This window comes from Caloenas nicobarica, chromosome 3 (assembly GCF_036013445.1).
Source record: "Caloenas nicobarica isolate bCalNic1 chromosome 3, bCalNic1.hap1, whole genome shotgun sequence".
NCBI classification, from domain to species: Eukaryota; Metazoa; Chordata; class Aves; order Columbiformes; family Columbidae; genus Caloenas; species Caloenas nicobarica.
In genome coordinates, this window is record NC_088247.1 from 77,004,903 (window position 1) to 77,031,069 (window position 26,167).

Sequence of the window (26,167 nt, forward strand, 5' to 3'; positions counted from 1 at the left end):
GGCGGAGGCGCCCTCTGTCCCCGGCCGACGCGGAAGCGGTGCGCATGCGCTCTGGGAAGATGGCACCTGTCCGCGGCTTCGGGGCCGTGAGGGGGCTGTGGGTGCCGCTGGCCGTCCTGGCCCTGACCCGGGCCGCGCTGGCCTTGACCGAGCAGTACCCGGCCTTGTCCCTGCTGAAGCAAGAGCTGCACCGGCAGCGCCAGGGCCCGGCGGGGGGCTGCGCCTCGGCGGGGGACTGGGCAGAGCAGTACTCGGCCGAGTGCGGTGAGTCGGGGGGCGTTGCCGCGGTGACCGCCCCAGCCCCGGGGCGGGGGGGAGGAGGCCGTTAGCTCTGCGGTACCGCGGCGCCCGGCCGGCCCCGGGCAGCCCTGAGGCCGGGGGGGTGATGGGGGCGCCGGGGTGGTCGTCCCCTCCCCTCGCCCCTGCGGAGGGCGGCGGGAACGCAAGAGGGAAGCGCGGCCGGGCCTCGTCTCACACTGAGGCGCCGCGGGTGGGCGAGGGGACGCCCGCCCGGGCCGGTGCGGGGTCTCGGCGGCGGGAGGGCGGCTGTACGTGTTGCTGCCGTTCAGCTGACTCATAGCGAGGTGTCTGCTGTGTGAGCTGCGCTCCCCAGCAGCGCTGTGCCGTGCAGTGCGGAGCAGGGACCGCGGTTCTGGCTCTGAACCGGGCAACAGCTCTCGCCTCTTGGACGGGTAAACCCTGGGGCCCGTAGTGTCACCCGGCAGGATTCCTGGTGTCCCGCTTGCCAACCTGCCAAGTCTAGCGGCTGGGCTCTGCGCGCTTTTTAACCCCTGACCTCGGTAGTACACGGACATGCCAACCTCTTGTACTCATATTATTGAGTTGAATATGGCTTGATTCATTTTCAGCTACACTTTTATGTATTTTGCTGGTGAACCGAGTGCTTTTCTTTCAGAGTCCAAGTTCAGGTAGCAGATCATCTGGTCTTTTTCAAGTTAATCGATGGCTTGGAATACAGGCACAGTTAAAACTATATTTATGTGCTGAAATATTTGTTGCATCAGGATCATGTGGCCTAAGTAATCTGTTATGATCATTTATCATGAGCATAGTGTGCATGTGCTATACAAAAATGACAGCCTGAATCACAGTGTACATGTAATACTGATGAAGAAAAAGATTTTATCGGTTCAGTGCACTATAGACAATTATTTATATGAGAATAACCAGTGATATGTCATGACTGTTTAGCTGCCTGCAGGGTTGTATTTTTTTTTCTCCTTATTTCATAAAGTCTGTGCTCATATGAAGAGTTGCTGTGGTCTTTAAGGACAATATACAACTAGTGTGTAATCCACTCAAAGTTACAGACCTTCTAGAAATACCTTGTGAGTTTCCTACATCTGGGGGGGCGAGTGTGTTTTGTTTGGGGTTTTTTCTGTGTGTTTTTGTTATCACAGCTTAACATTCTTTGTTTAGTTTGTATATTAGCTGTGTTAAGTAGGCATTTTACATCAGCTGCTTTTTTTTTGAGGGGGGTGGGAAGAGAGGTGGTTACAGTAGCCAAGAGCCATAGTACATAAACACTAAACCAGATTGTGAAAGCTATCTCAGGTGACCGTTGCTCCAAATCATTCAAGCTTAACCATAAACCAAAAAGACTTTCACACAGTATTGAGATAAAATCTATATATCATACAAGTTAATAAATGGCAAAGAATTTGAATACATCTCTCCTCTTACTAAGACATGAATGATTGACTCAGGATACTCCTTCAGAGGTGTGTTTAGAAGATTAGATTTTGATTTAATGGTGGATATTGTTTTAAAGAGACCAGTGTAACTGGGATTGATATAAGGAATTCTGCTTAAATCATTAGGTACCTCAGGTACTTTGCATACACTGATAATAAGGTAGCCCTTAGTTACAGAACAGCATACTCACCCTGAAATAGCTGTATACCAGTTCACTCCTTGCTGTTTAAATCCTGTGGCTAAATAAATTGCCAGTTGAAAAAATCCCTTAAGCTCTCAGTCTTTGTTTTAGTACAACTTTCCCAGAAGCTAAGAATCTTTTTATCTCAAGTAGTTTCTTTTGTAGCCTACTACAAGGTCCAGGGTAATTTATCTGGTTGGTGTTTTTCCTTTTTTGTGAAGTTGCTAATGAGGCAGTATGGTGAGGGTTTGACTGCATCTGACTTGCAAAGGCAGATCCATTCTTCCTTATGAGTAAAGCAGTTTGTTGCCCCAAGAACTGCAACATTTGAAGGGTCCTTCTCCTCCTATCACTTGTAACAGGCTGTTCTTGTTCCCTTCCACCTTAAGAAATTCCTTTGCTGAATTCTTCCTGTTTTGTAGAAAATTATTCTGAAGGTAGTGTTGTGCTTGCACCTCTTTGTTTTGGTTTGTGAAGCAAAAATTGCTGAGTGAGTCTACAGAGATCTCTTAACTGTTACTGACTTAGGAGCACCAACACAGAACAAGTTGTGTTCACAATGCTGCCATAGCACAGGAGGGTTTAGCCAATGTGAAGAACAAAGGGCAGTGCTGAAACATCTTACTGGCAACCTCTTACTGTGCTGCCATCCAGCGAGATCTGGACAGGCTAGAGAGTTGGGCAGGGAAAAATTTAATGAAATATAACAAGGGAAAATGTAGAGTCTTGCATCTGGGCAGGAACAACCCCAGGTTCCAGTACAGGTTGGGGAATGACCTATTAGAGAGCAGTGTAGGGGAAAGGGACCTGAGGGTCCTGGTGGACAGGAGGATGACCATGAGCCAGCACTGTGCCCTTGTGGCCAAGAAGGCCAATGGCATCCTGGGGTGTATTAGAAGGGGGGTGGTTAGTAGGTCCAGAGAGGTTCTCCTTCCCCTCTACTCTGCCCTGGTGAGACCTCATCTGGAATATTGTGTCCAGTTCTGGGCCCCTCAGTTCAAGAAGGACAGGGAACTGCTGGAGAGAGTCCAGCGCAGGGCCACAAAGATGATGAAGGGAGTGGAGCATCTCCCTTATGAGGAAAGGCTGAGGGAGCTGGGTCTCTTTAGCTTGGAGAAGAGGAGACTGAGGGGTGACCTCATCAATGTTTATAAATATATAAAGGGTGGGTGTCACGAGGATGGAGCCAGGCTCTTCTCAGTGACAACCAACAGTAAGACAAGGGGTAATGGGTTCAAGCTGGAACACAAGAGGTTCCACTTAAATGTGAGAAGAAACTTCTTCTCAGTGAGGGTGACAGAACACTGGAACAGGCTGCCCAGGGAGGTTGTGGATTCTCCTTCTCTGGAGACATTCAAAACCCGCCTGGACGCCTTCCTGTGTAACCTCACCTAGGTGTTCCTGCTCTGGCAGGGGGATTGGACTAGATGATCTTTCGAGGTCCCTTCCAATCCCTACATTCTGTGATTCTGTGAACTCTTTTTCTGGGAACTATGGGTGGTGACCCACTGTTCTTACAGGACTTTCTGACTTTAAACTTTGACCTTCTGCTTTTCACCACTCTTGCTTCTCTTGTAAAACTTCTCTCACCAGTTATCATTTATGGCTCAGCTTAGTTCCAAGTTTCTATTTACAGGGAATTATTTTAGATGCTATTTTGACTTCTCTTTATAAAAGACTGTTTCTTCTTCTCTTTTAGCACTGTCCTTGTGAAAAATGGGGAGTCAACTAACTGCAACCCTTGTGTAATCAAAATATAAAAATAACACTGCCTGTAAAAGTGAATTAGAAACACACACTGCTTCCCAGCCTTTCAAACTTAGCATCAAGCTTGTATTTACAAACATTAGGGGAAATGATAAAATTTAGTATTTGTGCCATGGAACCAAAGAGATAATATTGTTTATTTGCTTTTTCTTGTTTAGTCTTGAAATATTTCAAGTTAATAAAAGTATTAAGATCTGAAGATTTAAAAGCTAGCAGTTCTGTTAGGATATCAGTTAAAGCACCATGCAGATGAACTAGTGACTTCTATGGTCTATCAGTCTGGGATGTTTTGTTGATTATTGTTGTTACTTGTTTATTTTTCATTTGTTAAACTTTTTCTCTGCTGTGCCAACACACTGTGTTTGACTTTTCGTAGGTTGCCTTCTTAGTAATATACCTGTGGGGACCTTTGTATGTGTTCAGTCAATTACATTTTACTATTCTGCCTGCTTTTTACAGTCTTTATACATCTGTTTTCTGGCCTCCCAGCAGCAGCTCTTTCCCTACCTCTGTATGGTCCATTCCATTTATTTTCCTCTCTGGGACTGGAATGATAATTTGGTCTTTAATTTCTTGGGCCAGAGAATGGAATCATAATGCCAAATGGGGACATGTCAACCCAATGTATTTTTAGCCAAAAGCATAAGCAGAAGTAGTGATAAAACTAATTTTATAAAAGCCGTCATGTCAGCTGTTGCTTTCCTGGCTGTGTGGATGTAGTGCTATATGCAGAAAGCACTTAATGAAACTTCTGCCCTGTGGAGTGCCTAGTGGGGGTATTCAGATGAACATGAGTAAATGCAAGATGTGATAAGAGAAGATATATGTAACTCTTTGACTTCTTAAAGGTATTTTCTCTCTTTTCCCCCAGATTCACCATTTTTGCACTTCCATGAATCGGATTGTGACATAGGAGGGTCTTCATCTTGTGAACCTGTGCTTTCTCTCCAGACAGAAAAAATTCTGGTACGTTATCCAAAATATAATGGTACAGATCGCTTTAGCTGCATAACCAATTAGAGTGAACTTCAGGCAAATAGCTACAAGTAGAATCTCTTCATCAGTAGGCATAGGTCCCCAAAAGGCTGAAGTGAGAATGAACTCAAGTCGCTCATGAAAGTATGATTTCGTAGTACTCCATTGTGAGTCTCTAGGGCTGTCAGCAGTTTCAACTACTTAGTCTACCAATTTTGTTTTGTTTTTAGGGGTGCAGAGGCTATGGCTGAAAAAGGGAAAGGTGCACTAGTTTTTACCGAGATTAACTGCCTGAGGAGGTTTACCAGGAAATGTGTGTACGAGTAGGAGTGATAACTTGCAATTGCTACAGAAATAACATGTGCACAGATGATAGAGTTGGAGACTTCAGACCATATTTCACTAAATGTAATACAGACATGGTATATGGAGAATATTTTAATGGAAGAGAAGTATCTCTTGGTAGACTTCAAGAGCATTATTTTGGAATTTGGGTTTACTCGCAACAGTAGTGTTTATCTGTTGGTCTTGAATAAATGTAATCTTTAGTCTGCCTCAGAACACATGTTTGATGTTACTTTTTCAGTCCAGTAGTCACAGATATGGAAAATCTTCAAATAATTCTCATGTGAATATACAAAGAAGCCTCGGCAAATTTGTAGAAATTATTGGCTATTGGGGAGCATGGAAACAATATTCTAATTTGGAGCAACTTCTCCAAAGGTGCCATTTGGAAATAAAACTACTCTACCGCAAATCCACCAGGCCAATTATTTGACCTGAATATTCTCCTTAGATATTACTTCATCAGATATTGGTCAGATCTTCTGTCTGATCTAGTGGTACCAGCGATTCTTTCGAAGGCAGTGAAACATAAATTATTTTGTTAGAAATTTCTCTGTTTCAAAAAATGTTTTGAAGAGAGCAACATCTCAGCCTATTGGAGCTGGTGCTGTGATGAAAATTCTTGTCTCGTTTCATGAAGGCAGAATGACTCACAGTTTTTGCATGTTGAGCTCCAGGAAATCTAACCTATAACTGGATTCGGAGTCTGTTGAAGTATGAATCTTCATCCTCCCCAGTCCCAAGAACCAAACATTATTCTATTTTTCTATGGTAACAAAACAGACAAGCGAGCTGAGGACAGGGTAAACTGTGTGGTACTTCTCTTGCCAAGTGCCATGTGCAGCTCTGTAATTCAGAGGATGTTAATGTAATGCCAAATTCTTCTATTTGTAGTTTATTTTTCAATACCCAGCGTGGCATCTTGCTATATCATATCTTTTGTCTGCAGACAAAGAAGTGTAGGCCTTTTTTTAAATCTACCAAGGAAGAGATTCTACTTTAGTAAAAAATATTTTCTCCTAGTGTTAAGACAATTATAGAAGAGTAATGTTTTGCAGCATATAGATTTTGTTTTCTAGTTGGTATACCTGTTGAACTCTGCTCATTGTGCTGGTTTTTAATGACTTTTTTTCTTATGAGGAAAGGAACTTTTCTATTCTGTTACTGTTGGTGCAGCAGTAGGTGGAGTAATATAAACATTATAGTGTAATGTAGGGCTCAGACATGATCTCTAATTTCAGTAAAAACAAGATTTGTAAAATCTTATTTGCTAATCTTTCATACCCTCTGAAATAATTACGTTTGTAGAGCAGACCAAACTTTCTGCCCTGTTCATCTAATAATCTTAGAAATGAGAAGAAACTGTGCAGCGGGATTTAGCCAGTTAGTTTTGTGCTTTGTAGATCATTGAAATGTCTGTGTCATGGACACAAGTAGCAAGGCTACTTTTGATGGAACAAGCCAAAAAAACTGGAAGGGAGGAGGACAAAATACAGTCCTCTCAGTAGAGAACACTATGAATTAAGCATGTTCTTTGAAGTTTAAGGTGTTTAATTGTCATATCTGAAGTTAAAGATGTACATATGTGTTGTTTAGCTGAAACAAAAGAGCAGAACTGAGCAGTGAAAGAAGTTATTTTTTTCTTCTTGCTTCCTAAAACAGTTTGGAAGGCCCCTTAACTAAGAGAGCATTTCATGTTTTTATTTATTTATTTATTTTTCCCCTAACATAAACTGCTCTGGTAGGCTTACAGCCGTCTATGGAAAATACTTGTGAAAATAGAGTAGAGTATTTCTATATTTCTGAGGGGTTGTCTTTGGTTGTCTTTGGCAGTGTTGGTTTCTGTAGGCACATTATTTGGGAAACAGAAAACTTAGAAAAGGCTACAATTAGCTGAACAAAATCTATAAGGGATAGAAAGTTCTTGTTAAAAGGACAGTCTTTTTACTGTAGTATGGCACTGGTGAGTTAAACTTGTTTTTATTGCTGAAGTGATATTCCTTTCAATGTCTAGTTTTCATTGTTACACTCTTCTGTAATACCCTTCTCTTTGAAGAAGGAAACAAAGGAGTATAAACCTTCCTATGAAGTAGCATGCATCTTAGAAAAACTTCCAAAACTTCATGTTAAGCAGATGTAATATAAAAACATCAGCCACTGATAAAATGCTGACAATATCCTTCCATCTGAAAGGTTTGATTAGCCTTATGTTAGAGAGAATAACAGTAGCACCTGACTGAAAAGTAATTTCTCTCCCTGTGGAAGATTAGGAATTAATTTGTTTTCAGTTACCTTAAAGCAATCATATTAGTCTTAACTTTTTGATTTAAGGCATTCACTTAAGGATTTAAGACATGGATTTTCTATTAAATTCTTTCCTGTTGTTTGCTCAATGCTTAAAAAACGTGATGTTTTACAGAATCAAGCGAAGTTGCTTGCAGAGCAAAAACGATTTCCATTTGCTACTGATAATGACAACACAAATGAAGAATTGGGTAAGATGCTTTATCTACAGTTTGTGCAGGTGAACTATGTACAAATTATTAGCAGTGAATGTTTTGAAACTAATGTATCACTAAGAAATCATCAGTTTAATGCGATCCTAATAAGCCTGAAAATACAGTGCTTTTTCTCTGGTCATACACAGAAAACATGTGTATCTTCCTAAAAATCTTTTCTGCTTTGCTCACTAGAATTCTTCACCATGTGTGTTGAATCAGGTGTTCAAAACCCATTTGATTAAATCCAGTTAAACAGTCTCAGCTACTTCCTGCTTCCCTTTTCTGTCATTATTGATGACTAAAACTATTCAAACATCCAGAACATTTTACCAATGGAATATACTTCCTATCCAGCATAGACTTTGGATCTGTCTTCCCCTCCCCACACACTCTTCCCATCAACACTTACAGGCATCAGGAAGGCTTTTCAAATCCTGTTGTTTTACAGGCTGCTACTTGATCTATTTTTCAAAGCACACTCAGCGCAGAAAATGGAGGCATTTCAAATAAAGCAACAGAAAATACTTTTCTCAAAGGACTTGAGGAAAGAGTTGCTTGTACTGCTTCTCCAAACTGGTATCCTCTATAGGAAGCAGAGGTATTATGAGGCAGCAAAGAGATTGTTGAGGATGTACATCAAGGAAGGCAGCAGACTATCTTTTCTGTAAGAAAAAAGGGAGACTTTACTCTTAAGTTGTCTAATGAAATTAAAACAATTGAGTAGTTTTTTTGTTGGCATAACTTCTGCCTTCACAAATTTATCCAGAAAATTTGAGGCTTTAATATTTTTTCGTATTTCTAGCATACCTCACTGTGTTCATAGAATCCTGCAGGGAATACTGGAATTCCATCCAGCAGAAAATATTTGATGCTGTTAGTATTGGCTCTGTAGACTTGGAAGACTGTGCCAGAAGGTCCCTGTCCTCGTATTTAGCCTGTAGGCTTGCACCTACCTACTGCCTGTATTTCACCTATGTCATGGTGTGAGAAGCCTGGATCCTTCTTGTTTGTGCGTGTTACTTTTAATTGTTCTGAGGAAAAGCAGCGTGAAATGTGTGAGGCATTCTGAAGCAATGTTGGTACACAGATGCTTGGGCTAACGGACCATTGGTAGCCCTTAGTTTTTTCATAATAAAGTACTTGTATTTTTGTAGTATTTAATTAAAGATTAAAAGATTAATCAAGGAGATACAATTTAAAAATAAGCTGATACTGTATCAGCTACGAGTTGCCGATCACTTGCCATAGTTTTACAGACATTGTCTACAACGTCCTGCATTTTGTCTCGTATAAACAAAACAAACTCATTAGCAGCAAGACAATGAATCTTCATTGTCTTGCTTCCTTTTATCTTACGTGCCAACTGTGTTGTTCTGGGTTTGGAACCATAAAAATGATACTAAGAGCTGTGTAGTCTTGAGGGAAAATGGAATGAGGAAAATTCAAGAGCTCTTCAACCTGTCCTTCACTCTGCCAATTTTCTTTGGTATTTTTTTGGCAATTCTATGTATCTGTACCAAGTGAAGCTTTTTATGTATTGAGGAAAAAGCTTATATTGCACACAAATACTTCCTTCTGCATAACAGAACTGCTCCAAGAATGAGGCTAGCTCTGGACTAAACACATTTCTTATTTCTCTTTCATTTTACTTTTTCCCTTCTTTAATGAACAGTGCTTAGTGACACTGCCAAAACAATGTGGCTCTGCCTGCATGAAAGATAAGTGCCTGTGTCCTATTAAAAATACCTTAGTTCTAATTGGCTTGTTTGTCTTTTCTCACGTTTGACTAAATGATTAAGCTGATAGGTGCCCTTTCCATTCTGTTTGGGTGACTGCAAAAACTCATTAGAAGTATGGAGAAAGGTGAGTTCCTGCTCTTAGCTCCCCTGTCATTAGAACTGCCTGTTGTATTTTACCTTTTATAGCTCTGATCTGCAAGATACTTGGTTACTTAGTCTGGAGTTAAAAACTGTGGGAGATTAAAACATGCAAAATTAAACAATCTTGAGATATTCAGCTGTCAATACTCAACTTCAGACATGCAAGCACAACCACAGCTTTCCAGTCTTATGTCTTCACTTTATTTTTGTATCTTTTGGAGGTTACAGGAACATGTTTTTGAAACAGCAGTCTGTTTCTTTTTCAAACGCTTGACTTCTGCTCCAAAACGGGGGGATATGCAAGAACTTTTAACAAGGGTAAAGATTCTGTAGTTTTTCAATCTCATTTTTGTAAACAATGGAATCGCTTTAGCTGTAGTTTTTCTAGTTAATTCAAGTGAAGGAAAAACTTATTGTGAGCTAGTAAAGTTTAGCAAAATGTGTACAAACAGGTACCCTCAGATGTTCTCTAATGGAATTATGAAAAAAGTTAGCCAGTGTTATCCAGGCTCACTTACAACTGAGAAAGCATCAAGGGCTATTAAGTGGGATCATGGTACCTTTCCTGGTCCTAAGTACTTTAGAAGTAAGACCCTTTCCTGAACAACTTGCAAAAAGGAGAGACAAAAACCTAAACAAATCACAAAACTCAAAACAATTCTGATGAGCACAGTATGAATTGAATAATGAACAAATGCTCTGTACTGGTTGAGGGAAGTTCACTGGCAGTTCAGAAAATATTTGACTACTTAAATCTTCAGTGCAGCGTAGGAACTTAGATTAAATACAACCGAATTGTAAAATGTATTTTAAAAATCAAATGGTTTTTGCTGTTTTATTTACATTTTTAATTTTTTTTAGCAATTGCTTACGTGTTGATTGGCAACGGCTTGTACGATGAAGCCATACGACATTTTTCAACAATGCTGCAGGTAAGTTTTCTGTTTGGACCCCTAAAAATGACTTTATGAAATTATCCATTAAAACATATGACTTTTACTAAAATGAATGTTCAATTAAGGATTTTTAAATGAGAGCAATTATTCCATTATTTGTTCTTTTTTTTTCCCATCCAAACATAAGTGTACTCTTAAAATCAGGTGGTTCTATATCTTGGTTAGTTGTTGAGTATTTTTCTCATCTATAGGAATAAACTTCTAATGGTACTTTGACCAGGAAAAAAACCCAAACAAACAAAAACAAAACAAAAAAAACAACAAACCACCACCAAAAAAAACCAACCCCACAACAACCAAAAAAACAACACGAAAAAACAAAAAAAAAACCCAAACAAACCATCTTTGGAAACCTGACCTGTGCAAAATTGAACTTCCTTTAACTGTCCTCTTAATGTGTAGGCTGAGATAGTTTAATCTGGGGTTTTTGGGGTTACAGTTAGCATGTTGTCAATAACATCAGAAAAAAACCTGACAGAGATCACTTATTGCTCGTGACAAGTACTGCATTGTTTTCATGATGATAAATGATTTTATATCCTGGGTTTATCCTTCTTTTTCAGCAGCAAGTATTTGAGTTTAATATTAAAGTAAAACATAACTAATACTTCAAGATTTCTTTTTTCTGACCAAGGTAAAGATTTCAGAATCTTCTTCTATGAAGTAGAAGATATCAACTCTTAATACAAAAACAACCCCAACAGTTTAAAAGCTTCAACTAAAGCTCATTTAAAAAAAAAAATATTTTTATGGCTATCTGGACTACCAGAATTACAGACCTGCTTTTTGATCTAAACTGGTTGTGGTACACAAATGCAAGCTGAAAGTAATACTGCAAATACTAGTATGTTTGGGGTTTTTTTAACTCGAATGTCATATGTTTCATACTGAAATTGAGTGAAATTGTGGCAATTTAATGGAATTATTCCAGGCAACATATCAGAGGACCAGACTTTTGTGTGTGGTTTTTGTTGTTGTGTTTGGGGTTTTTTTTAGGTGCTTAGTGATCTCTGATTTGTTTTTAAAGTGAGGAATTTTTTTTTTAACCCTAATGAGAAATCCTGCTTCAAAACCCACTGAGCTTATATAATGTTTCCTGCCTTCTCTTTGTTTAGAAGGAAACTTAATATAAATGAAGATAAGCAAGATCCACTGACTGCAGAAAGATATTGTGAGAAGTGTGTATAGAGTACCTTTGCAATGCACACATCTCAGCTGAAATTAATATGCTTATTGTATGTCTGAAAGGCTGGAAAGTGGTTATGATTGTTCACTCTGTCTTCCATAAGGCAATTTTAAATACATATAAAGTGAGTACTAAAACATTTAGCAGAACAAACCAGCCTTGCTTAGCCGCTGTATTAAAAGTAGTGAAGTTACCTGAAGCTGATGTTGTCAAGTGTACACTCAGAATCAGCTCAGGTCTGGCAAGCTGCCAGCATTGTTGTGCCACCTTTCTGTTGTTTTGTCAATGAAAGAATTTGTTTCTTGGCAGTTGTCCCAGTTAAATGAGAGCGAGTTTATGCTACAAACTTCTGTAGCACAGCTGTGTTGGTTGCAGGTGTGAAAATGCCTGATTCCTGACTGGTTTTCAGGGAAACTGACTGCACAGGTGTTGTGCCAAGAAAATCAATTTCACTGTTGTTGTTCTTCAAATTTGGATGGGAAACCTTGTCTGGAGTAAATAACACTGAACAAGAAGTATATTCACTTTGTAAGATGCATCCCCTTAAGTGCCCAAGTTGGAAAGCCGGGGAATTAAATCTAACCTAAGGAAGGTTTGTTTGAATTTTGCGTAATTTTTTTGGCAGAATGCCTCTAGTTGTAGTTGCTGCCTGAATACAAATTTCATCAGAATGTCACGATTTCTTGCTTAACTTTAAATCCTAAATTTAAATTGCAAACAAAACAAGCTTTGAATGGCTGAATTATGTCTTATTATCGCTTCAGTGACATTAGACAAAAGAAGTCATGTGATTACCAATAAGGTTGCAAGTAATTAAGTCTGGACAACAAACTATACTAATGTGTACATAGCTTCTGATAGGTGGTCACTGCCACTGTAACTGCACTTTAGCTCATTTTCCAGACAAATACTCTGGAACAATTCAAGGATATTGAATTGGAAGTTGTGAGCATATGGAAGTATGGAATGTAATATAATCAATTAATTTTTCTGACAACTATAATTGTTCATTGCTTACTACTTAGGATCTACAAGAATGAAATACATGTTGAATAAATATATCTTTTATAAAAAATAAAAAAGCAAACATAACTGATTATTGTGTTAATTTTTAATCTTAACAGGAAGAACCAGAGCTGGTTAGTGCAATTTATGGACGAGGGATAGCATATGGAAAAAAAGGACTACATGTGAGTAGATAATTATCTAAATTAATATCTGACTGACTTATTTGAATCCAATCTATTAGAAGGCCTGTAACAGGAGGAGCTAGACTAATTAGAGCTTGATGGGTACATCCCAAAGGCTTTGTGCTGTCCTACTATAATGATGTGTCCATCCCTGGGTAGGTGCTCCATAATCTAGAGGGATCTAGGGGATCATACTGCTCAAGCCATGGGTACATTTGCTTTGTGGGACTGTGGGAGTAAAGCACCATGAAGTGAGGGTGCCTAAGGAGAATATAGGTACAGTTGTGAGTGGTGAATAGTAAGGCTGGGAGCCACAGGCACTTAAGAGTTACCGCATTAGATAACAGGCAGTACTTTGGCTCTGAGGAGCAGGTTTATGAAGTCCCATTGAATTTGTCTCCACATCTAGTCCGTATTTGGAAAAGTCTTTTATTGTGACTTGGAAACACTGTCAACTCTTGCAGTCTAGTAGGCTTTATATTGCTTCTTGGTTGCTTATGCCTCTTGATATGTATGCCACCTTCAATTTGTTAAAAAAACAATTGTGGTGTGGTTTAACCGCAGCCAGCAACTAAGCCCCACACAGCCATTCACTTCCTTCCTCCAGCAGTCGGATGGGGGAGAGAATCGGAAGAGTAAAAGTGAGAAAACTCGTGGGTTGAGGTAAAGACAGTTTGATAAATGAAGTAAAAGTCGAGCACACAAGCAAAGCAAAACACAAATTCATTCACTACTTCCCATGGGCAGGCAGGTGTTCAGCCATCTCCAGGTCAGCCAGGCTCCTTCACAGATAACAGTTACTTGGGAAGACAAACGCCATCTCTCAAAATGTCCACCCTCTTTCCCCTATGTGTTTAACACCAGTATGAGTTTTTCTCAGTTTGTCTGGATCTTGAGACAGCTTCACTTCATAAAAGTTTCCATGAGTGGCACTTTCAAGACACACAGATGATGTTAATCACATGTAAAACTTCTTTGTCTTGAAAAAGATCAATGAAATCTAATACAGAACTTGTTATTTAATCAGTTTGGATTTTTTTTTTTCAATTAGGTAACTGCTTCGATCCTACAATTTATTGAGAACATTATAAAGATTTAGATAGGCAAGATGCTGATGGCATCAAACCATTCACCAATACTATTAATACTTGGCTTAAGTTACAGACGGTACTGACGAAAACACTAGTGGGCGAGAGTATGTGTGAATTGGAGGTCACGGGAGAGCTTTAGCCAGCTTTGCTGCCAGTAAAAGTAGCTGTGGAACCACAAACCTAATGTTTATTCACAGATTTATATTAATACATTTTTAGAGATACAGCACAAAGATGATGTGTACAAGTAAAATTTATTTTTCTTGTTTATAACAGATAAGTGGGAATTTTTTCAGCTATTTGTAGAATACTGCTGCTTAATATTATTAGTAAAGGTGTGAAGGGCTATTTCACTAGCACTTTATGCTAGTTTTTGAAATGTAGCCAATCTGGTTTTCTTTCAGTCTTCAGAGTATATTACTCTAAGTATGCACAGTTATTTACCTTTTTTATTTTTCTCCTTTTCAGGATATGAAAAATGCTGAACTTGCTCTGTTTGAGCTCAGTAGGGTGATTAGTCTAGAACCAGATCATCCTGAAGTATTTGAGCAGCGAGCAGAAGTGAGCATTTTTTTCTCTCTCTTCAGATTTTTGGAGAATTTGCAATTATACAGTGTTTTCAAGTATTTCTTCACTGATTTAATGAATAAACCTCTTTTCTGAGAACATTCCTCCTTTCTTTTAAAACACACATATTTGCTCTCAAACAGTGTAATTTGTAGAATATTTATTTTTAAAATAAGACATACACCATACGGAGTTACTGTTGCCAATAGAATAGCATATATTATGTCTCAGTGTTTGGTTTTTGAGATACTATATAGCAAGATGATGTGTGTTGTGGTTGGTTTTTTTGTTTGTTTTTAATTAAATGAATCAAAATATCACTTGAACCTGTCTGCACTTAGTGCCACTTGAGTAAATGTATTGTTAGGACTAGTTGGTAAAATGCCAGACTTGTGAAGAATGAGTTTTTAATCAAATATTTTAGTTTTATATTCATGCATATAAGTTAGATATCATTCAGATACACAGATAATTTTCATTTTGAAAATTGTGTTTTGTTTGCTAATTAAGTTACAGAAAATGGATTTCAAGAAGCAGCTTTGTAAACAAAACAAAAGCATAAATATTTATTAAAGTCAGCGTACTGTATAATTATAGCTGCCATAGTATGATACTGTAATTCACAATTTTCATGTTTTTAATGATTTGTTAATTGTCCTGATCTAAAAATGTGAAAGGCATTCAAATAATTGGAAAATAACCCATTTTCCATTGGGGGAGTATTTTGTCAAAAAGGCTTATGAGAATACTTCAGTTACATTTTCAGTTGAATGTGTTGAAATAACTTGAAATAGAGTATTCTGATTTGTCTGACTTGTTTTTATTTGGAATATTGGGTTTCTGCAAATGTTATTTGTGATGTTCATATCCACTGATATTATTTGGATAAAAATGCCTTCAGATTTTCCTTGATAGGGATTTAAAAGCAATAAGTACTGAAATTTGTAGTAGAACTTTACAGCCTATTCTAGCAAATACAGTTACTCTCTTACAGCTGAACATGAGAAATAATAGCCTTCATATTTGTAAAACAAACCTATTGAACCTGTTTGCTCCAAACCATGTTTTTGTTTTATACTCTTAGATATTGTCCCCACTAGGACGAATCAGTGAAGCATTATCTGATCTCACCAAAGCTATTCAGCTACAACCATCAGCACGACTCTACAGACACAGAGGTACCCTTTACTTCATATCTGAGGTTAGTGGATTTGGGGTATTCTGTTTGGTTTGGGGTGTGTGGATGTTGTTGATTACATTGTTGTTTATGCCAGTTGTTACTTTCGTTCAAGAGCTTCTTTCCTATTTAAATTTAACAACAAAAACCCAAACAAACAAAAAAACCCCCCAAACAAAATAACAACATAGGCCTGATTTTCCTGCAGTTGACTTTCTCACAAAAAGGCAAACATCCTATTTTGCTATGTAGTCTGTGTGTGTTGTTCTTATACTTTAATATAAAACAAGCAACTTTACCTTCAAAGATTGTGTGAATACTAAATAGCTGATTTATCACTTTATTCTTCTGTTTTCACTCTATTTGTTTCCAGGTATTTTTTTTCCCCTTACTTTCCTACATTTGTCTGGCGCTTACTGTAAAATGTGGAAGTATATTGTGCATTCCTTATTCTTTGGTATTCTGGGTGGCAGTTGACAATCGTGGCTGCTTAGCGCCGAGATTGACTTCATATAATTCAACAAAATTCTGTAGTTTACTTTTATGAAAATAAAAGTGTGTATTCCTCTGTATTTATGTTATTTCCTCTGTCATCTAAAATCTGCTTTATCACAGGATTATGCAACAGCCCATGAAGATTTTCAGCACTCATTGGAACTGAAGAAAAATCAGCCTATAGCTATGCTTTATAAAGGCTTAACCTTCTTTCACAGAGGACTTTTGAAGGTAAAGCTGTGTTAAATAATAGTTCATGCAGAACAATGCCCTCTATTTGAAGTTACTTCTATAAAATAGTAGAAATATCATAGGTGTTGATACACGTATTTTCTCTCGCATAAGGAAGAATTTTTAAGGCAAAAGAGTGCAAGCAAAATGAAAAGATACCATTGCTGACTAATACTTCATGGTATGACATGTAAATACTGCTGGTCTTGCTAGATTTTGGTAAATCAGTGATAACTGACATGTTTATGGAGTTCTTTAAAAGATGTTTGTATTTGGCACGTTTGTTAATATCTGTATGGTTATATTCAAAATTTCTTTACATGAAATGGAGACTCCCTAGCTTTTGTGAAGGGGAAAGGGATGAAGAGGAAAATAATTTGAAATTCCTCCCTGAATGAGCTAGAAGGTAATCAAGGAAACTGCTGATAGAGAGCCCTGCATCTGTGCTTGTCTATTTCAGTTATATGTTGATTCTGAAATGTTCGAACATTGTTGCTCTCTCAGATTCTAAAACCAGCAGGGAAGTAAGTTCTTCCTATGCTTTTTTTAATGTTTCACCATTTTCTGACTCAAAACTTTTCTATGTTTTAGATGTAGTATTATTGCACCTGTTTCTTGCTTGTAAAGTATTTAGAGATACTGCTGCAGGTTTTTTTGAGGGGGGAATAATTAGACAAGTTATCTGAAATCCTCAGTTTGAAAAGTGAGGATGCAACTATGTGATTCCTAAGATCCGGCAGAGTCAAAGCCTTCTTTCAGCCTCTGCTAACAGCTTGGGATTCATTATGAGTTGTATGAAGAAATCCTGATAGAACCTGGAGATAACCCAGGAGTCCTGAGTTTCAGCCCAGTATCTTTCATAGGCAATCACTGTACTTTTTTTTTTTCTTATTTTATTAAACAGGCTACTTCTCCATTTTCATAGTACCCAAGCTGGTGAGGTTTTTTTGGCGCTCTAGTGTATGCCATGAGAACTTCTGGCTGTCATTGAACTTACTGTCTGTATCTTATTGCAGTCAAATGACTTACTTGCAAATAATAGTCTGATTGAATTACTGGTTTTTGGTGTAGGCAGCAGAAAGTGATGGTGGAAATATAACTGACAAGGATAAATAATGTCTCAATTTGCAACGCTTGCTTTCTTCTGACAGCAGATCATCACACTTCTGCATCTCCACCTCCTTCCCCCCAAATTATTTTTCCCAAAGAAAGTTTCTTCCCTTTCTAATGTTCAGGTTTGGAGAGATTTTGTTGTTGTTGTTGTTCAATACGTATTTTTGTGAACGTTGTAGTGCTCAGAATATGTTTGATAGTTTTTCTGAATAACAATATCTAAATTGACTGATGATACTAATGATTCTTGCCTTACAGTGTTTAGTTTCATGCACTATAGAGTTCAAGATACTTTTCAGGCATTGCTTCCAGATATAAAGTAGTTGATTATTCCATCCTTAGTTCCAAGTCTTAGTACTTTGTTTGCCAATTTATTCAGCCAGTCCAAACCTGAGTTCTTCATCAAATCCTTTGAAGAGGATGATTTGTTTGAATGTATGCATGTAATTATTTTTAGCTATTTTTTTTATTGCATTGTATTCCTTACAGTAGCAGCAGTACATACTATTGTGTGAAGATGATCCCTTACTCCATAATCCCTCAAGAGAGTGTTTGTTAACTGTGCAACTAACACAGAACACAATAAAACAAAGAAAGGCAGAGCACAGATTTGAAGGAGTCTTTTGGACTGCAAAAACTAAGGTGTATTACGAATGAAGAGGGAAGACTGTAAGGAGAGACTGCTTTTCCTTAGGGACCAGACTGAGCTTAGAAAGCAAACTCTGAAGGGATTTCATCTCTGAATTCTATTAAAATGCTAAAAGAATCACTCATTCCCATAGCTGGAATTCCTTTGTCTAATATGTGAAATCTGTCATTACTGTAAAGAATGTTGCAATATTTCATTTTTTATATGATTATTATAACTCTGTAGATTTTGTAATAAATTCATACCTTATTTGTTCCTTCGAAAGGTTTTGGTGAATAACTGCACATCCATGGCTAGTAACTACTGAGGATACTAAAATTAAATTTAATGCAGTAAGTGACAAATTTTTCTGTTTGTGCGTTTCTGTAGGAAGCCATTGAATCATTCAAAGAAGCTCTGAAGCAGAAAGCAGACTTCATAGATGCATATAAAAGTCTGGGACAAGCCTACAGGTAATTGCATTCAGAAATAGTTTTAGAGTCTGTTGTATATCTGATTGTGTTCTTTAAAATGCACTTTTATACATTTGTTACAAAACTGTGCTGAATCTTATGTGGATTTGGTAGCTCCTACAGCCAGTATGGCTCGGGCAGGATATATTTGATATAAATAATTTCTAGATTTGCTTTGTATTTTTAGTGCAGTCTCCAGTAGCTCTTTGAGTCTCCCAGGCACAAAGGTTAGGTAATTGATGAGGTTCAGTAAGATGTGTTTTAGGCATGCTAAATGTTTTTTAAATGATGGAAATGTTTAGTATAAACTGCTGATTAATATGCTCATTAGTTGTCATCTGAGACTATTGTGCCACTTAAAATTTATGAAAAACTCATTGTATAGTGCATATCATTTTATAGAACTGCTGGACCATGTATCAATTTATCTCTCAACAAAGAGATTTACAGTTCTGACAATTTAGCTAATTTCCTGTTTAGGATATTTTTAATAGAGACATGTAGTTTCTTACCTATTAATCAAATAATTAAAACAAACAAACAAAACCCCAGCAGTCTCTATTTAGTAAGGTAACTAGTCACTTTTTTCGCTTTTTAATTTACATTAAAGATAAAATAATTTAATTTATAGTTGAATAAAATGTTTTACTTTAAAGGTGATCTGCAGATAATTACTAAGGAGAAAAGTACATATAGCTTGTCTATAACAAGAAACATAAAATAGTCAGCAACTGAATATCTCTGCCTGTTGTAGTTGTTTTCCCAACCTGCTGTGTCTTGACAGCTTTTTATTTCCTGTTTTACATTTTTATTTTTGGAAAGCACTGATCTAGAGCATAGATGCTGCTGCAACATAAAAGGCTTTTGTGTAACAAGGGTTAAGTCAGGTAGGGCTGGTGGGCAAGCATTACATGATCATGTGCTGTTTTTCTTCAGGCTTTATGCTTCCTTCAGCTTACAGAACATGCAGTATTCACTGAAGGCAGTGTCAATTTTGTTGTTATTGTTTTTTCCTTTGTGGACTTTGACCTTATTTACCACAGTATCTAAATTCTGAACTCATTGTAGAATCACTTCCTCATGAGTTTTTCTGTGGTACTTCTTATTGTGGTGTATAAGTTCATTTGAAGTGTTAAATAACAGTAATTTAGACTGGAAGAAGAGCAGTTGCCTTCTTACATTTCCAATAAATGCTTTAACTTTTTAAATTTGTATTTGGATATGGGACTAACTCTCTAGTTCATCAGCTGTTCCACCCTTTGTACAAAGCACAATTACTGTAGAGTCTTCTAAATGCTCATCAGTTAGAGAAGGCCAGAAGCTGAACAGTATTTTGTTTAATAACTGAGGACACCATAACTAGTGACCAACTATGAAAAGTCTGATTTACTTTCCCATGAACAGTCAGGTCTTAAAACAGGCAGAAATAGTAATCTCATTTCTCCAGGGCACTGTTAACTTCAGCTGTCAAATTCTTCTTTCTTTCTAAAATCTTGTGTTTCAAGTTCATACTTTCTTCTGCATCAAATAAGTTTCAAATACAGTGCTTAAAAATACCTTTAAAAGAATTATTTTTATTGTGGAAGTATACAGTTCTGAGTCTGATTTATCCTTCTTTACAACATGAATTATAGCATTTTACCTATTAATTCCTGCTTCAAATCTGGTGACTGCATTTCTTTGAAACTGGAGCACTCTGGTTAATCACTGTTCTGTCTAAAAATTCTTTTTGGCAAATGTGTTTAAAACTACTAAATCTTGTTTATTTTGCGTTGCTCCTGTTTGGATTAATTTAATCTAATTTGATGTGGGAAGAATTTCATGATCTTAAACTTAAAAAAATAATCTGTATTTGGGGTAAAAAAAAAAAAAAATTGAAGAAAAATTAAGTTGTGTACTAATACTATTTTCATTTTTTTCATGATAGTAAAAATAGCCACAGAGAAACTAAAAGTTGTTCTGCAGATGGGAGTAATTCCAGTCAATACATTTTTATTTAGTTTCGGCTTTCGAACACCAGATGCTTTCTTCTTATTCAGCATTTAAATAGTTAGTGAGTTTTTTAAAATGCGTTTATATTTAATAGTTTAAAAGGTCTGCCATAGATAATGTTTTCCAAGAACGCTTTCTGTGGACGTTTTGTTGCTTTTTGTTTCTGAAGAAATACCACAGGTTATGTGTTTTTATGGTTTATGTCCGCTGAGAATTGTGAAGATTTGTGGTCTTGTGGGGTTGTGTTTCAGAGTACACATTTCTGGGAGTGAACAAACTCTGTGCAGCTGTTCTGTTCTTACCACTGAAGAACAGTTGCAAAATTACTGCTTTTGTTAAAGAAAATTTCCATTAGTACTGTGGTGGTCTGTAATGACATACCCTTTGGATGCATTAAAGCAACTTTTAAACAAATAATTTAAGTGTCTATATTTTTCACTTTCCGCTTTATGGAATCGACTAGAGAACTTGGCAACTTCGATGCTGCTACAGAGAACTTCCAGAAGGCTTTGCTGCTGAATCAAAATCATGTTCAGACATTACAGCTTAAAGGAATGATGCTTTATCATCATGGTAGCTTAGATGAAGCACTTAAGAATTTTAAGGTAAGCAAGGTCCTAAGTAAATACAAACTTAAAATGTTTTAACAAGGACTAGTATTCAACAAGTGCAATGAAATGGACAAGCATTGAAGTTTTTAATTGCAAATGTGTATGTTGATTTGAACTAAAGTTGGTTTTTTGTGAAGTCTGTCTTAACAATAGGTATAAAACCTTACGGTTTTTAATTAAAAATAGAATTTTGCTAAAACAAAGATACATCCTCTACTGGTTTTATTAATTTCTAAAACCAAGCTTTTGTTGAAATGTTTGATCTGGTTTTTGGTGTGTAGTGGGTTTTTTTGTTTTGGTGTGGGTTTTTGTTTGTGTGGTTTTGGGTTTTTTTCTTTTGGTTAAACTGGTAGTTGTGTTCTTGATAATATTTTTGTTTGGGTTGAAACATAAGGTTTCTTTTCATACTTGACAGAAGAGGGAATGTAGTCTGCTTTGTAACTTTAAAGGTTAAAATAAGCCTACAAAGTTCCAATATTTGTATAATTTTTCTGAGGTATTTTATTTGTTTTGAAAAACCCAGAATTTGTTGTGATTCATTTGCCCTGTAAAAATGTGTGTGTTTCCACAGGTAAACAAAATCTTACCTCTCTCCATTGGCATTAAATAATGGCCTCGTTTTTTCAGACAGAACAATAGAGACATAAGTTAATTATATATCCATATCCTTAAAATAATGAATGAAATACGATGTGGAAGTTATTGCATCCCTTTCTGAATGAATGTTTGTCTCAAGGAGAACACTTCATGTGCATTATTACGTATTCACCTTCTAGAGCACAATTTATAGATACTGGTGTAATTGGAAAGATATTTCAACTTTTAAGATGGAGATGCTCTTCTAAAGGCATGCAATTGCTAGAAGAATCAGAGCATTAAGTTTGAATAAATATGAATTTGCTTTGTGTTTAACATAGAGTAAATATTTGACCAACGTAATGAAGTGTACTAATGTACAAACTAGCGAAGATATGCATGGAAGAAATGGTATGGTATGTGTTGAACTAGCCAAAAATGACTTGTTACTAATATTGTCAGGAGTGTGTTTTGTCTAACTTCATTCAACTAGTGTTGAAACTTCTGTAGTGCTAATATCATTAGAACAAACATGATCTATTTTCATAACAATTAAAGTGTGATTGAAAGTATATTTGAACTCACAGTTCCTTTCCTTTTTTAATGAAGCTGAAAACATGTATTTTTTTTTACATTCGCTAGCCATTGAAGTGCTCAGCATCATTTGAAAGAAAATTGTGATGGAAGTAGATCTTAATAATCAGTAAATATTTTCATGAGAGTCTTCTGAACAAACAGATTTGTTTATTTGAAGATACTAATTTTATCTCTTGGTTTATGGGTGCTTTGTTCCTTTAATCTCCTAGAGATGTCTACAGCTAGAACCATACAATGAAGTGTGCCAGTACATGAAAGGTCTCAGTCACGTTGCAATGGGACAGTTCTATGAAGGCATAAAAGCTCAGACTAAAGTTATGTTAAATGATCCACTACCAGGTCAGAAGGCTAGCCCAGAATATCTGAAAGTGAAATACCTCCGGGGTAAGTTGGAATTTCTTCTTTTTTCCAATTTTCTTAAATCCTTCAAGAACCCTAAAAGTGCAAGCATGCTTGTAGCTGTGGCCATTTTAAAGAAACTGTCGTACATTCTCACAAGCACTGTTGAGTCTGTTTAAAACAAAATATACACTGATTCTTATTTGTTCATACAGTTAAAAACTAGGACCACAAATGAAACATAAATTTCTGTATAATGGTAAAGAGTGTGATACTTAGATGGAATAGCCTTATTTTTGTGTTGGAAATTAGCTAATAGCAAAATTAAGTTATCTAAGAGTAATGCCTTATTAAAGTCATGTTGGATAACTGACAAACATAATCCGGTGGTTGTTTTTATGTAATTACGTAAGTAGGCTGACTGTGCAAACAGTATTTAATTTTATTTCTTTCCTCCAGAGTATTCTAGATATTTGCATGCGCATTTGGATACCCCTCTTACAGAGTATAATATTGATATAGATCTTCCCGGAAATTTCAAGGACCACTGGGCCAAAAATCTTCCTTTTCTTATAGAAAATTATGAAGAACAGCCAGGATTACAGCCACATATAAAGTGAGTAATTTTTTTTAAAGACTACTCCAAATTTTTTTTTGTTTGGCTTTTTAAAGTGCTGTTCTTAAAGGCATTATAACAGCATTAATATATATGAACGTCAAATTCCACTGAGTGCATAAATCCTTTTCAAAATCAAAAGGATTGGAGTTGGTTTAGCTCATAAAAGAGGAAGAATGACACTTAGGATGATCTTCTTCACTTCTGTCTTCACATAATCAATAATATTCACATAATGTTGTTTCATATCCTATGGCCTTATTGATTAACTGTTCTATTTCTTTTTTTTTTTTTTTTTTGCAATTAATGTGAAGGAGTTGAAGTGTTTGAGATGCTCAGTGTTGTGTTATGTAGCACCTTTATTACAGTTTCTTGTTGCGTGCTGAATTTTTATTTTGTCGTAGGTGTAATTTTCTAGATACCTAATAGATTTTTAATGGCACCTGGGTTTCACTGGATAAAAATATTCTCCAGAGTAATTTAGATAACCAGTATTTTAGAAGGAGAGTGATTTCAGTCAACAAAGCAGAGGATTTATTAGAGTAGGCTTCCAAAATATGTAGCTAAAGGAAAGATAGCAATTTCTCCTGCTGTAAACTAGTTTCTAGATACATTTTCATGTATTCACTTTACCTTTGTAAAAAAATTGCTGAGTTAAAAATTTATGGCTTTTGTGTATATTGAGTAGAATCAATCTTTTTAGCAGAAGCTTTTACAGAATTACAAGAGAAGTTACAGAATAAGGCTTCTAGTTTTTGTACAAATTCTTTTCTTACTTAGTGTTAAGGTTCCTCAGGATGAGTGTAACACTGAAGGATAATATATTATACATTAACTTTATTTAGTGTCTTTTATAATGAGCAAGTCTGAAGGTGAAATCATGGTTATGACAGTAATAATATCTTCCATTGAATTCAGTAAGACCAGGATTTCATTTGAGATTTTGAGTTTAACTACCATGTATGTGCAGTGAGGTGGGAGGAGGAATGAGTGTTCTTTATACTGGTTTTAAGTATTTCTCACACAAAGGGTTTGATTATCAGACAAATCTGTATTTTACAACTTGAAGGTCTTTTGTTGCCAAGTTATGTCTGATGCATGTTTTTCTCTTCTGTAAGAGATGTGTTATTTCAGAATTTTGAAAGCTATAAGCCTGATGTGCAAGAACTCATATGTGTAGCTGATCATCTGGGTTCCATGATGCAGTATGAGACACCAGGATTTCTTCCAAATAAAAGAATACATAGAGGTATACTGAAAATGCTCTGTAAATTTGAGTGGGAGGGAAAAAAAAATCAGTGGTGATAATTTCATGCTACACCTTTGTTATCTGCAAATTAGTTTTATGCTCTGTTCCTTTCAAATCAGATTAAAAGTTTAAAGTAATCATTATGTCAGCAGTGTCTTGACCTAATTTGGAACTGGAAATAATGATCTCCCAGATTTTATTGATGTTGGCGATTCTTTTCCTGTAAATACCTCACTTTCCTGCTTCAGTTTTCCTATCTGTACAAAAGCGAGTGTTTGGCTCTAATTGTTTTTCTCTTTCTGCTGGTTTTTTGTCCCTCTCTTCTCCTCCTCCACCCCCAGCAATGGGGTTGGCCACTTTAGAAGTAATGCAAGCTGTGCAGCGGACCTGGGCAAACTCAAAAGTTCGGATGAATGGGAAAACCAGACTGATGCAGTGGAGAGATATGTTTGATATTGCTGTGAAGTGGCGAAGGTAATGGTAAAAGAAGAGAGAACAAGCCTTATGTTGGTTGTGATAATGATTCGTGCTTCAGTTAACCGAAGGGCTGGTGTCACAGAGGAGAAAATGACACTTGCTACTACTCGGTAATACTATAAAGTGTTCTGATAAAAGAGAGGAATGCTTTAGGTGCAAGGAGTGTGCTTCTGAAAATACTCATTTTTCTTCCTTTTAAAAGAGGGAAAGAGTTGGGAATAGCATTTTCTGGTTGAGGCAAAGCTGTGAAAGACCATGGGATACATTGCAGCATAGGCTAACAAAAACTAACAGCTTCAAACTCCAGCAACGTAAAATAATTATGAGTTGAGTTTTTTTCTTATGAAAGTCATACATGCATTTCAATTAAAATTTATTTTTTGTCATCTCTGAATTCTGGCTTTTGCCTAAAGTTATTATGTGTGAACAAAGCTCGATTAGAAATATTACATGGAGTGAAATGTGTGCCAATATGAATATCCATTGTCTTTGTAGGATAGCTGACCCTGACCAGCCTGTGCTTTGGCTGGACCAAATGCCAGCCCGAAGTCTTAGCAGAGGTTTCAATAATCACATTAACTTAATCAGGTATGAGAGTTTTACCAAACAGCCTTCCCCCACCCACTAAGGGACTGTACCAAAACTTACCAGCTGCTCATGAAACAGCAGATTACAGTATTGAATGTATATGTGCTTATTGTTTTGCTTGAATATTTATTCTGTATTTTCTAATGAAGAATGTGGGTTTTGTGCACCTCATTCTACCTCATATTTCTTCTTTTTCCTGAGTTTTAATTGTACAACTGAGTTATAGCAAGATCTAACCAAGATCCAGAAGATGCGTATTTTTACATGCTGGTTTTAGTTCCCAAATAATCTAATTTTTACATTTAAGGTAAAGGTCATCGCAGTTGTAATTTTTGCAAATGCTGCTTCTCTAACATAGTGGCAGCAGTTTTGAAACAATGCTGTTCTTTCAGCTTTAATACCAATTTACAATAGAGAGGAAAAGCATAGTTCTTTTAGTTGTTTTCAAAGCAGGCCAAAGTAAAGCAAAAATTATAAAATAAGTAAACTGTGAAAGGTAATAGTTGCACTTTCAAACAAAGGTCACATTTTAAAAAATTCAACCACTGTTGTACGTTCCATCTTCTCCCATGCTGCAAGACTCAGTATTGGAGTCATGACAGTGCTGCTTCCCATGAAGTGGTGGAAGTGTGAGACTCTCAATGTGGCAA

General features: G+C 36.8%; 1 protein-coding gene across 4 annotated transcripts in view; it reads left to right on the forward strand.

Moving 5' to 3' along the window:
* The first annotated feature begins 44 nt into the window (after positions 1-44).
* The window catches only part of TTC13 (tetratricopeptide repeat domain 13), a 41,987-nt gene continuing 15,864 nt past the window's right edge, over positions 45-26,167 (forward strand). For 2 of the 4 annotated variants that reach the window (XM_065631259.1, XM_065631261.1), the window contains exons 1-15: positions 59-264; positions 4,536-4,630; positions 7,404-7,479; positions 10,227-10,297; positions 12,632-12,697; positions 14,257-14,349; positions 15,440-15,556; positions 16,148-16,258; positions 18,390-18,472; positions 20,928-21,069; positions 22,458-22,632; positions 23,047-23,203; positions 24,322-24,452; positions 24,794-24,926; positions 25,425-25,517. In XM_065631259.1, the coding sequence (XP_065487331.1) occupies positions 60-264; positions 4,536-4,630; positions 7,404-7,479; positions 10,227-10,297; positions 12,632-12,697; positions 14,257-14,349; positions 15,440-15,556; positions 16,148-16,258; positions 18,390-18,472; positions 20,928-21,069; positions 22,458-22,632; positions 23,047-23,203; positions 24,322-24,452; positions 24,794-24,926; positions 25,425-25,517 (1,748 nt within the window). In that variant the 5' untranslated portion in view covers position 59. Of the gene's footprint in view, positions 265-4,535; positions 4,631-7,403; positions 7,480-10,226; positions 10,298-12,631; positions 12,698-14,256; positions 14,350-15,439; positions 15,557-16,147; positions 16,259-18,389; positions 18,473-20,927; positions 21,070-22,457; positions 22,633-23,046; positions 23,204-24,321; positions 24,453-24,793; positions 24,927-25,424; positions 25,518-26,167 lie in introns of all 4 variants that reach the window. The other 2 variants (XM_065631258.1, XM_065631260.1) reach the window with 2 other exon arrangements.